The 12091-nt window shown below is 55.2% G+C and overlaps 1 protein-coding gene across 1 annotated transcript; it reads left to right on the top strand.

Moving 5' to 3' along the window:
- Positions 1 to 2183: 2183 nt before the first annotated feature.
- KIRREL2 (kirre like nephrin family adhesion molecule 2) lies at positions 2184 to 11886 on the top strand. Its single transcript, XM_043437152.1, has 17 exons — positions 2184 to 2393; positions 2781 to 2863; positions 3016 to 3302; positions 3528 to 3677; positions 4266 to 4415; positions 4583 to 4743; positions 5362 to 5512; positions 5770 to 5875; positions 5981 to 6129; positions 6459 to 6586; positions 6678 to 6810; positions 7101 to 7201; positions 7360 to 7579; positions 8063 to 8167; positions 8487 to 8587; positions 8920 to 8985; positions 10903 to 11886. The coding sequence occupies exons 1-17, from the start codon at positions 2184 to 2186 to the stop codon at positions 11236 to 11238; spliced, it is 2637 nt and encodes an 878-aa protein (XP_043293087.1). The 3' UTR covers positions 11239 to 11886.
- The last annotated feature ends 205 nt before the right edge of the window (positions 11887 to 12091 follow it).

Here is a 12091-nt window from a genome sequence, read left to right as displayed (position 1 = left end):
TCTCACTATGGTGGCTTCTCTTGTTGCGGAGCACAGGCACTAGGGCATTCAGGCTTCAGTAGTTGTGGCCTGTGGCCTCGGTAGTTGCTTTCTCCCCGGCTCTAGAGCACAGGCTCGGTAGTCATGGCACAGGGGCTTAGTTGCTCCGAAGTATGTGGGATATTCCTGGATCAGGGATCAAACTTGTGTCTCCTGCATCGGCAGGTGGATTCTTTACCACTGAGTCACCAGGGAAGCCTCTCTTCCTTCCTTGAGTAGACAGCTCCCTCTCAATGAGATCATGAATCTCTGCTGAGGAGTGTGCAAGTGTGTGTGTGAGAGACTGGGAGAGTACATGTATCTGTGCACACACATGTGTGGAATGCACGTAAGTGAACATGCCTGGGGAAGTTGATAGTGAACTGTGATCTGTGAAAACTTGTGCAGTGTGTGTGTGTGTATAAGTGTTTCAGGTGTAAATGTGCTGGGCAATCAGAGTGGGTGGGAATGAAAGGTAGGGTCCGAGGCCACCAGCCCTGAGCCCAGTGTGTGAACGCTTTAGCACGGGTCTTGTGAGTTCTAGTTCACATAGCATCCCTCGGTGTCTATCTCTTCTTTCCTTCTGGATGTTTCTCTCTCCCTCCCTCAGTTCATCTTGATTTATTTTCTTTTCTCCACCACTTTGAGACTGTCCCTCTCTGACTCGGTGTCTTTCTCCCCATCTCTCTCCGTTAGGTGGTTACCTCTCAGCCAGCCTTTAACTCTGTCACTGTCTGTGCCTGTACACGTCTCCATTTTTCTCTTAAATATTAATTTATTTGGCTGTACTAGGTCATAGCTGTGGTGTGCAGGATCTTTAGTTGTGGCATATAAGCTCCAGTTCCCTGACCAGGAATTGAACCCAGGCCCCCTGCATTGGGAGTGAAGAGTCTTAGTCACTGGACCACCAGGGAAGTCCCGTTGTTTTTCTCTTTCTGTTCTCATCTGTACCTCTCTCCCACCCGATGCTCTGTCTCTCACACATGCCAGGAGCTCAATAAATATTTGTTCTCAGTCAGCCTTGGACTACTCCTCTTTCTTTTATTCGTTTCTCCATCTTTGAGTCTTCCTGACTGTCACATATTTGAATTTTACAACCATATGCTGGTTGGCCTGCCCTCCCCACCCCACTGTGCGCCTATACACCCACACGGGATAAGCTTCTTCTGCCTGCTCATCTCCTGCAGGAATTGGAACTGCTCGCTTTCTCTCTCTCTCCCCTCCATGACCCCCATCTGGTCCTTCTCCCTACACAAGACGAGGCATCTGGGCTGAGCCCCCACAGCTCCATCCTTGACTCTAGTCTCGTCTGTCTTCTTCCCTCCCATTATTAACTCCTTGCCCTCCTCCCACATTTCCTCTCCCAACTGGCCCCACGCCTCCTGGGGAATGGGCTGGGTGCACAGCTGGAGGTTCTGTCATAGGGCCGTCACCAGATGGTGTCCCTCAGGGCCCGGGCATAGGGCTGTCCATTGCTGGGACCTTTAATTAGCACGAACCTTCCACCCTCCAACCTTAGATGTTTTCCTTCTCTGGATGCTCCTGGGACCTCAAACTCTCCATCTTTCCATGCCTGTGGCCCCCAGAGAGCCAGGAAGGGGAAGTGATGTCAGATGCCTGGAAAAGCAGCCGTTCTACCTGACTTCCACCCCCAAGACTCAGGTGTCCTAGCCACAAGCCCATCCTATTTCAAAATCCAGGGGCTGAATCCCCAAAACAGAAGCCACTCAGACTCCAGAGTCCAGGTCCCTCCTTCCCAAGGACCTGGGGGTTCAGGCCTCCAGTCCTTCCCCCCACACACACACAGGACTTAGGGCAGATGTTCACTGCCGGCTGATTTTCAAATCCTCCTGGGCCTGCGAGGGGGTGGGAGAGAGATTGGTGGTTAAATCCACGGACTCTAAGACTTAAGACCAGATTTTCTGACCTCAGGTCATCCTTTCCCAACTGCACTCTGCTTCAGGCAGGGGCCCTAGTTGAGTCCCCAATGCCTCAGAAACTCGGCGTTCAGGCCATTAACTTCTCGGTCATCAGAGGTCTGAACTCCTAGTCTTAGCATCCTGGGGGGGCGGGGGGGGAGGCGTCCATGTCCCTGCTATTTAGGGACACAAGAATCTGAGCTCGGAACAACGGAGTGTAGATCCCCAGTCCCTACAGTTTTAAGAATGCCATACCCAGGGTCCCAGGCCCCCAGTCCCCCCCTTCTGTCGGCTTCGGGTTCCACCCACCTGCCCTGCCAGCTGCGCAGCGCACCGCCGGCCGGCCGCGTGGGAACGCCCCAGCTGGGCGACATGCAGCCGTCAGGACAAGCTGCGCGGTTCCCAGCCTCCCTGCCTGACTCAGCCCGGGCACCGCCGCCTCCCAGCCGTCGCCCGGCAACCACTGCTGAGTGGGGCGAGGGGGTGGTCCCGAACTGCAGGGTCCTGGGAAAGGAGGGGCGGGGGTGGGGGGCCTGGATTCCTGGATCTTAGGACGAGCTGTGATTTGCAGCGGTAAAAAGGCAGGCACTGAAGGCTTTTTGAGGTGGGGAGAACTGAACCCTCTCTTCTCGGGGGTCCCAGCAGCCCCCCAGGCAAACATGGTGCCCTCTTCTTGACCCACAGGCCCAGAGGAGCCCCGGGCCCCGCCTCCCCAGGGCGAGGAAACTAGCGAGTCCCCAAGGGTTCCCATTTATAGCTGCGTTTCCACTCAGCGCGGTCCCTCCAGGACCCGGGTTGAGCAAGTTTCTTCCACTCCCTCCCCTCCCTCCTCCTCACCCCCAGCCACCCCCCAACCCCGGTAGGGTGCAGGTGTCCAACCCAGCCGGTACCCCCGCCTTCGACCCAGGTGTTCCAGCTCCCAGACCGTAAGGGGGCTGGAGTGTCCTCCCGCTGGCGGGGACGCAGCCCTGCGTGCCCCCATTCATCCGCGTCGCGGCCGCGGGAGTTTCTCAATGGGAAGAGGGCGGGTCTCCCAGGGGGCGGGCCGGGGCGGGGCGAGTGGGAACTGGCCCTCCAGGGTCTCTCGGAGACCTGGCGCGCCGAACTGGCAGGCGTTTCAGAGCAGCGGAGCCTGCGGCGGAGCAGACGAGCGGACCTCCAGGTCAGAGAGAGGGGAGCTTCTAGCCTGGGGAGAAGAGTCAGGAGCGGAGCGGACTCCAGGCCAGAGTGGTGGGAAGTGTGCTCCGAGAAAGGAACTGGCAGGGAAGCCAGTGCAACAGCAAGTCTGCTGGATATTGGGGGACACACTCAGGATGCTCGTGCCCGTACTCCTCGTCCTCTCCTTCTGCCTCAGGGGGCGTGCAGGTACCGCGAGGGGCCGGCGCAGATACATACAGGAGAGGGTCGTTTGCTAGCTGTCGCTTTGCTGGGATAGATGGGGCTGAGGGTCCAGACTCCTGGGTCTGACGGAAGAGAACTCTGGGAGCCTGGGCTTCTGGGTCTGAGGACAGAGGGGATTGGGGACTGGATTCCATCCGGAGCTCCTGAATATGCTAAGCTCGGCTCTGTTCCCTCGCCCCACTCTCCTAGGCCTGGCACCCCACTTTCTGCAACAGCCAGAGGACCAGGTAGTTCTGTTGGGAGAGGAGGCCCGGCTGCCCTGTGCCCTGGGCGCCTACCGGGGACTGGTTCAGTGGACTAAGGATGGGCTGGCTCTAGGGGGCGAAAGGGACCTTCCAGGTGAGAATTTACTATCTCTTCAAGGAGCGGCTGGCTCCAGGGTGAGGATGCTGGGCTTGAGCTACAACTTAAGTTTCTAGCTTGACATTTTCAAATTTAGGAAATTAATGGGCTCAGGGAAACATTTGGGGGTCGTGAATTTTCAGGATCTTCTTTGCAGCTGACCCATAGGGTTTGGAAATTTTTATTTTGATTGTAAAATAGTGCATCAGTGCCAAATAGCACATAAAACATAAATGGAAGATGTGTCAAATAATTCTAAAATAGATATCTGTGTAACAACTACCCAGCCCCGTTGCCAGCTCCCCAGAAGCCTTCCTTTTTCCCTTCTCTCGTAGCTCACTCCCTCCCTACTACCTACAGGTAGTATCTACTCTGATTTTTATGGCAATTATTTTCTTGCTTTTTCTCCCCCTCAATTTATAATCCCCCCAAGTTTGTAGTGACTCTGGACTGGGAAAGGATTAGTGTCTCTCTGGCCCAGCCCCAACTTTTGGTAGTGTCTTTCCGGTGTAAGATGCCTGGGGATGGAGGCCTGGGACCAGGAACTCAGAACCACGGTGTGACTGCCTCTGTCCCTGACTCCAGGCTGGTCCCGGTACTGGATATCAGGGAATGCAGCAAGTGGCCAGCACGACCTCCACATTAGGCCTGTGGAGCTAGAGGATCAAGCATCGTATGAATGTCAAGCAACACAAGCCGGCCTCCGCTCTCGACCAGCCCAGCTGCATGTGCTGGGTAAGGACTCAGCCCACTTGTCCCTGGGGAGCCTGGGGGAGGGGGGTCCACCAGTGTGAGCTGGGAATATCAGAGTCCGGGGAGAATGAAGGAGAGGGCAGTTAGAGCTGGGAAGATCAGGGTCTCTAGGACCAAGATCCAGCTCTGACCCCAGATCCACTCTACAGTTCCTCCAGAACCCCCCCAGGTGCTGGGCGGCCCCTCTGTGTCTCTGGTTGCTGGGGTTCCTGCGAATCTGACCTGTCGGAGCCGTGGTGATGCCCACCCCACCCCTGAGCTGCTGTGGTTTCGAGATGGGGTCCGGCTGGACGGGGCCATCTTCCGTCAGGTCAGGTCCAAGTCTCTGTGCCAGCCCTTCCCTGCTCATTCAGGGAAATTCTGGGGTCCACTCAGACCACAGGCTCATGCAGAGGAAAAGGGCATGAGAAGGCAGAGATTCAAGGCTTGGGATCCTTGGTATGTACTTAAGCAGAGGGACTCTAAGGCTAGACTATGCGTGCATGCTAAGTCACTTCAGTCATTTCCGACTCTTTGTGACCCCATGGTCTGCCAGGCTCCTCTGTCCATGGGATTCTCCAGGCAAAGAATACTGGAGTGGGTTGCCATGCCCTCCTCCAGAGGATCTTTCTGACCCAGAAATCAAATCTGCATCTCTTATGTCTCTTGCATTGGCAGGTGGGTTCTTTACCACTAGTGCCACCTGGGAAGCCCCCATAGGGCTAGACTACCTGGGTTCAAATCCTGGCTCAGTCACTTGTTAGTTGATTGATCTTAACCTCTCTGCCCCTCAATTTACTTATCTGTACAGTGGAGTTAACAGTAGTATGCACGTCTAGGATTACTGGAAGATTAAATAAAGTAATATTTATAAGTGCCTGGAAGAGTGACTGACATTAAGTACTACCTAAAGGTAGATGAAATCATCATTATTATTCACAACCTACAGACCCCATTGAAGGAAGGAACCATCGGGTCAGTGGAGAGCATCTTATCTTTGACCCCTTCCAGCCATGACGATGGAGCCACCTTGGTTTGCCGGGCCCGGAGCCAGGCCCTGCCTGCAGGGAAGGACACGGCTGTCACACTGAGCCTGCAGTGTGAGTGCAGTCAGACACTGGGCTTTGAGCCTGAGGTCCTTGGAGAAAGAAGAGCCTGGGATCTGGATTTCAGGGCATGAGAAAGGAGGGGGCTGTGTACCTCGGTTCCCTGGGGGAAGCCTAGACTGCTAGCTGAAAGGGAAGAGGGGACTGGGAATCAGACTCCTGGGGTGGAGGAGTGAGAACTGGACTCCTAGGTCATCAGTGGAGGTGTTCCATGTCCTTGCCCACCACTGACCACTGACTCACCTCTACAGACCCCCCAGTGGTGACTCTGTCTGCAGAACCACAGACAGTGCAGGAGGGAGAGAAGGTCACGTTCCTATGCCAGGCCACAGCCCAGCCTCCTGTCACCGGCTATAGGTGAGGACCCAGCCTGGAGGACCAGCTTGGGGAGGACTGGGGCTAGGACCTGAGTAGGTGTGCCTGAAGAGCAAGAACAACTCTAACACCCCACCATCTTCGCAGATGGGCAAAGGGGGGCTCCCCGGTGCTCGGGGCCCGCGGGCCAGTGTTGGAGGTAGTGGCCGACGCTTCATTCCTGACTGCGCCGGTGTCCTGCGAGGTCAGCAACGCAGTGGGTAGCGCCAACCGCAGCACAGCGCTGGACGTGCAGTGTGAGCCGGGGCGGGGCCGGGGGCGTGGCCAAAGTGGGGCGAGCAGAATGGGACAGGGGCTACCGTGAGGCGTGGCTACGACCGGCTGCCGGGGATGGTGGGCCGGATGTAGGATTTAGGCGGGATTTGGCTGTGCTGGATCAGTGCCAAAGTGGAGCAGGGGCGGGGCGAGAGTGGGGCTGAGGCTTGTGGGCCAGACGTGTGCGCCGATTTGAGAACTGGGGTCTTCAACCCAATGGGCCCTTGTGGGTGTCGTTTCTGAGTGTCTGCTCCGGAGTCAGAAGTTGCCTCCCTCCCTGGTCATGTGGCCCCTCTTCGGTCTCCTCCAGTCGGGCCGATTCTGCAGGCAAAGCCGAAACCCTTGTCGGTGGACGTAGGAGAAGACGCCTCCTTCAGCTGTGTCTGGCGCGGGAATCCGCTCCCACGGGTAACCTGGACCCGCCGCGGGGACGCACAGGTGAAGCCAGATCTGGGGCTTGTGGCAGTGGCTGGCAGTAGGGGGGTCTTCCTCCCAAGGTCGCGCCCTTGACGCCCCTTCCGTTTCCCAGGTGCTGGCCTCCGGGCCCACGCTGCGTCTTCCCGCGGTGGGGCCCGAGGATGCAGGCGACTACGTGTGCAGGGCCGAGCCGGGGCTCTCGGGCCAGAGCGGTGGCGCTGCAGAAGCTAGGCTGACTGTGAACGGTGAGAAAGAGGTGCTTCCTAGTGGGACCGGCGGGTTCTGGGATAAGAAGTGGGCAGAGGGGATGAGGTCTAAGGGGAGTGGGGGTGGCCATGAGAAGAAAGGGGTGGTGCCTGGGGACTGCAGCTGGACCTACAAAAGGCTAGCCTCAGTAGGGTTCACGTTTGTTGAGAGGAGTGGGATGGTAGGTTGAGGTTAGTGGGGAGAGCCCAGGCCTGACCCAGCCAGCTTGAGAATGGGCTTCAGGGAGGGCGGGGCCTCTCCTCTGACTGGCTCACAATCTCCAAACCAGCTCCCCCAGTAGTGACCGCTCTGCACTCTACGCCTGCCTTCCTGAGGGGTCCCGCCCGCCTCCAGTGTCTGGTCTTCGCTTCCCCTGCCCCAGAAGCCGTGGTAAGGAAAGTCCCCGTTCTCATGACCCATTCGGCCACCCTGACCTCCTAGACAGACTCCCCAAACCGCTGTGATTACCTCTGACTTTTCCCAGGCCCTGCCCACACCTTCTTGCCCTCCTGAGTCTCCTCAGTGACCTTCCTCTTTTGTGCCCCCAGGTCTGGTCTTGGGATGAGGGCTTCCTGACGGCGGGGTCACGGGGTCGGTTTCTGGTGGAGACCTTCCCAGCCCCAGAGGGCCTCGGGGGACAGGGTCCAGGCCTGATCTCTGTGCTACACATTTCGGGGACCCAGGAGTCCGACTTTCACCGGGGCTTCAACTGCAGTGCCCGAAACCGATTGGGTGAGGGAGGCACCCAGGTCAGCCTGGGCCGTAGAGGTGAGATTCTGGGCCTGAAGACCCCAAATCTGAGGTTTTCAAACACTCAAAATGCCACAATTTCCAAACCGAAGACCCTCAAAGGTAGAGCCCTCGAACCTTGGGAGCCTCAAAACTAGGAGTCCCTTGAATCCTGAGACCACCCCCGCCCCCAACAATAATTTCTGTCAAATACAGAATCCTAAACTGAAAGACCTCTCACACTTAGGGACTCCAAAGAAGGCTACCTCCAAATATAGAGAATTGCAAAGTAAAATACCTTCAAACTTTATGACTTCTTAAAGTCAGGGAATCTAAATTTATGAAGCCCCAGGTTCATGTGCTCTTCAACCCAGAGACCCCAGGCTAGGAGACTACAAAACTTGGGAATCCCCAGACTTGATGACCTTTGACCAGAGGTTCCCTTACTCAAGCCCTGTTCCCCAGTTCCTGCTCAGTCATCTGCTCAGCCTCCTCAGAAACCCCCTCCCCTTCTTCCCACAGACTTGCTGCCCACTGTGCGGATTGTGGCCGGAGTGGCCGCCATGGCCATGACTCTCCTTATGATCATCACTGGGGTGGCCCTCTGTTGCTGGCGCCACGGCAGGGGTCAGTGTCTGAACCCCACCCCAGACCCCCACACAGGTCCTGTACACTGGCTGCTCTGGCCTTGGGGCTTGTCCCAGTCCTGCCTCTCCAGACCCCCTTTGGGCTTGGTTCCCATTCAAAGCCTGGTTCCCAGCTCAAGCTCTAACTCCATCTCCTCAGGGTCACACCCCTTGCCCTCCTAGGCCAGTGGTCTCTTTGATTCCCAGCCTTCCAGCCTGATTTGCCCCAGCCCTCTCTCTTCCTGCTCACTGGTCTCCACAAACCGTGACCCAGCCCCATCACTTACCTTTGCCCCCACCTCCAATGTTCCTGGCCTCAGCCTCTTTCTCCAAGCAAAAGAACCTGGTGCGAATCCCAGGGAGCAGCGATGGCTCCAGTTCCAGGGGCCCTGAGGAGGAGACAGGCAGCAGCAAAGACCAGGTAGGATGTGAGGGTTCCCAGACCTGATGGTACCTCAAAACCAAATAGTAACCAGTTGTGATCCCCATCCCAATCGGGCCCCCCAAACTCAAATAGAGCCCTAGTCCCAACAGTGACCCCCAGATCCAAATGTCTCCCAAATCCAAGTATGCCCCATCCCAATTATTCCCTAGCCCTGTCCCCCTACTCCTTGTTGTTCTGTGTCCAGACCCCAGCTCCCAGGAGCCCTTCGTCCTTCCTTTCTGGCCTCAGATGTTCAACTGAGGGTCTCTGGGGTCTGGCATCCCCTGCAGTGTAGTCTACACTCCCTCTCACTAAGTACTCTACCCCAGGGCCCCATCGTGCACACGGACCACAGCGACCTGGTTCTGGATGAGGAGGGGGTTCTGGAGAGCAAGGTGAGTGTTGGGAAAAGAGGGGCTCCCTTCACTGTGTCTCCAGCTCTCTCTCCACTTCTGTTCCCTCCTTTTTCATTCTGGCCCCTAGGTCCCTCTACCCACTTATTTTTTTAAATATTATCTATTTATTTGGTTGTGTTAGGTCTTAGTTGTGGCACTCAGGATCTTCAATCTTTGCTGCCGCATGCAGGATTTTTTTTAGTTGCGACGTGTGAGATCTAGTTCCCTGATCAGGGATCTAACTCTGCATTGGAACTCTGCCTTGGCCTTCTGCATCGGGAACAGGGAGTCTTAGCCCCAGGACCAGCAGGGACGTTCCCCTCCACCCATTTCTTGCTGCCTCCTGGGCTGTCTCACCCACCTTCAGAGTCTCAGTTGGTTTGTCTGCTGACTATGCCCACATATCTGCCCCAGCCTTGGCCTGCATCTTGAGCCCAGTTCAAGGTTCACTCTGCCTGTGCTTTCCCCATCAGAGGCCCACACCCCACATCAGGCCTCCTAAATGCCTCTCCCTGGCTGCTTCACCCAGGCCCCTTCTGCCTACCAGGTTCCACACTAGCGTCACATTTCCCCAAACTTGTCCGTCCTTTGTTCCCCAAAAAATGGGGCCCCACTGACCCCAGTTCCCAGTCCAGATCCCCTCTCTCTCTCTCTACCTAGCAGATGCTGGTCTCTTGGCTTGAAACACTCCTTTTTTCATGTGTGCTAAGTCATTTCAGTCCTGTCCGACTCTTTGCAGCCCTGTGGACTGCAGCCTGCTAGGCTGCTCTGTCAATGGGATAATCCAGGCAAGAATACTGAAATGGGTCGCCGTGCCCTCCTCCAAGGGATCTTCCTAACCCGGGGATCTAACCCACATCTCTTATGTCTCCTGCATTGGCAGGCAGGTTCTTGACCTCTAGTGCCACTTGGGAAGCCCCTTTTCTTCACATACCTACCTAGTTCTCTCTGTTATTCCTCTGGTGTCAGTTGAAACATTTCTTCTTCTTTTGTTTTTAAGATTTATTTATTTATTTATTGGCTGTGGTGGGCCTTTTGGTGCTTCCTGCAGGCTTTTCTCTAGTTGCAGTGAGCAGAGGCTACTCTCTAGTTGTGGTGTGTGGGCTTCCCATCTCGGTGGCTCCTTATATTGCAAAGTGCAGGCTCTAGGGTGCATTGCAACACATGGGTCCAGTATCTGTGAAGCACGGGCTTGGTTGCTTCATGACATATGGGATCTTCCTGGACCAGGGATCAAACCAGTGTCCCTTGCACTGACAGGCAGATTCTTAACCACTGGACCACCAGGAAAGCCCTCAAACATTTTTTGTGCTGGAAAACTTTTGCTTCTCTCCTCCTAGCCCTGATCATTCTGTTTCACCTGTCACAGCCAGGACCACTGTGATCTAGGCTTCCCCACCACAGTCTGAAGGTTCTCCCATCACTGTTCCAGTCACTCTGCCTGAATCTCCTCCATCACATCCCTGACCCTTCTGGTTCTGTCTGGTGACTGATCATTTCTCCTTTGACCTGCAATCTCCATGAAGATGGGACTAGGTCTATCCTAGAGAGAGATGTCTCCAGCAGCAGCACATAGAGTCAAAGCCTCAGGCTGTTGGGCAAATGCATGAATGGATGTCTTGATCTCCATTTCTCTCTCTTGTTCCCTCTGCATCTCCTTTCCATACCACCATCCCTTGGCAAACCTCTGTCTCTGCCTTTCTCTGTCCATCTCTTTCTGTCCTTTCATCTCTACTGTTTTTCTGTCTCACTTTGCCCTTCTACCAGTCTATACGTCTCTGGATTCTCTGCCTGCTCCTCCTTCTATCTTTTCGTCTCTCCCTAGGTCTGGTTCTATCTCAGTGTGTCTCTCTATTCACTTACCCTCATCCCTCTATACCCTCACATACCTTACCAAGTCCCATTTTGTTCCCTCAGGACCCAACCAATGGTTACTACAAGGTCCGAGGAGTCAGTGTGAGCCTGAGCCTTGGAGAAGCCCCCGGAGGAGGTCTCTTCCTACCACCCTCCTCCCCTCTTGGACCTCCGGGAACCCCTACCTTCTATGACTTCAATCCACATCTGGGCATGGTCCCCCCCTGCAGACTGTATAGAGCCCAGGCAGGCTATCTCACCACACCCCATCCTCGAGCTTTTACTAGCTACATCAAACCCACATCCTTTGGACCCCCAGATCTGGCCCCCAGCACTCCTCCCTTCCCATATGCTGCCTTCCCCACGCCCAGCCACCCACGTCTCCAGACTCATGTGTGACATCTCTCCAGCTGAAGAGTCCTGGGATCTTCAACTTGCATAATGGATTGTCCTGATTTCTGAGTAACCAGAACAAACTGGCAACCTACCCTTCCAAAATTGAACCTTGAGGGGAAGGAAAGATCATTACAATTGCCTGGGTCATTGATGTACAGTTAACTCAGCCAAAGGGGATGCCCCGAGTGGAAGCAAGAAGGCCACTGGGCCTGCTTCTTCCTGTGCAAAAAAGAGATTCAAGAGGGCAGATGGGCCGTTTGCAGAGGGATGGGAACAGGGGTGATGGGAGTTAGGGACAGAGAAGGAAATTGCTTCCAAACATTGAAAGAAGAGATTTCAAGATGGCCACCCACATTAAGAAGAAAGGCAACATAAAGCAGATCAAGATACAGGACCTGTCCTTGCTATCCCCAAGGGGTACTTTGCTTCACCCATGGAATTGCTGTCAAAATGGCCATTCATTCTCTGGGAATCCAAGATGGCCACCATCTTGATTCTTTCTTCCTTCCTTAAAGGTCCTGGAAGAACCGGGCCCAAGGAGTAAGGACAGGGTAAGAGCTGTTGTGGTGGTGGGAAGCAGGGAAGGAGTGGTGTTGGAATCTGGGAATGAGAATATTTATGTTCAATTAAAAAAAAAAGTTGCAAAGTGAATATCTTAGAAATCCCCTGGCATTATTACTGTCTATCAAGGAAGGGGTCCATCGAACCTGCCCCAAGGCCCTTCCTCTTACCCTAGACTACGAAGTGGCTGTAGAAAAAAACATGAGCCAACCCACAGCCCTTTACTATCCATTGAGCACCCATGCTGCAGTCCATGGGGTCGTAAAGAGCTGGGCACGACTGAGTGACAACTGAA

Source organism: Cervus canadensis, chromosome 18 (assembly GCF_019320065.1).
Source record: "Cervus canadensis isolate Bull #8, Minnesota chromosome 18, ASM1932006v1, whole genome shotgun sequence".
In the NCBI taxonomy this organism is placed as follows: domain Eukaryota; kingdom Metazoa; phylum Chordata; class Mammalia; order Artiodactyla; family Cervidae; genus Cervus; species Cervus canadensis.
The sequence above is the reverse complement of the archived record's forward strand: the minus strand, read 5'-3'. Positions and strand labels throughout refer to the sequence as shown.

Excerpts from the sequence above, each read along its gene's own strand:
- KIRREL2 (XM_043437152.1), top strand. The coding sequence starts at position 2,184 with ATGCCATACCCAGGGTCCCAGGCCCCCAGTCCCCCCCTTCTGTCGGCT. Across the intron at positions 4,744-5,361 it reads ACGGGGCCATCTTCCGTCAG|ACCCCATTGAAGGAAGGAAC; the intron begins GTCAGGTCCAAG and ends CACAACCTACAG. Across the intron at positions 7,202-7,359 it reads CCCCTGCCCCAGAAGCCGTG|GTCTGGTCTTGGGATGAGGG; the intron begins GTAAGGAAAGTC and ends TTGTGCCCCCAG.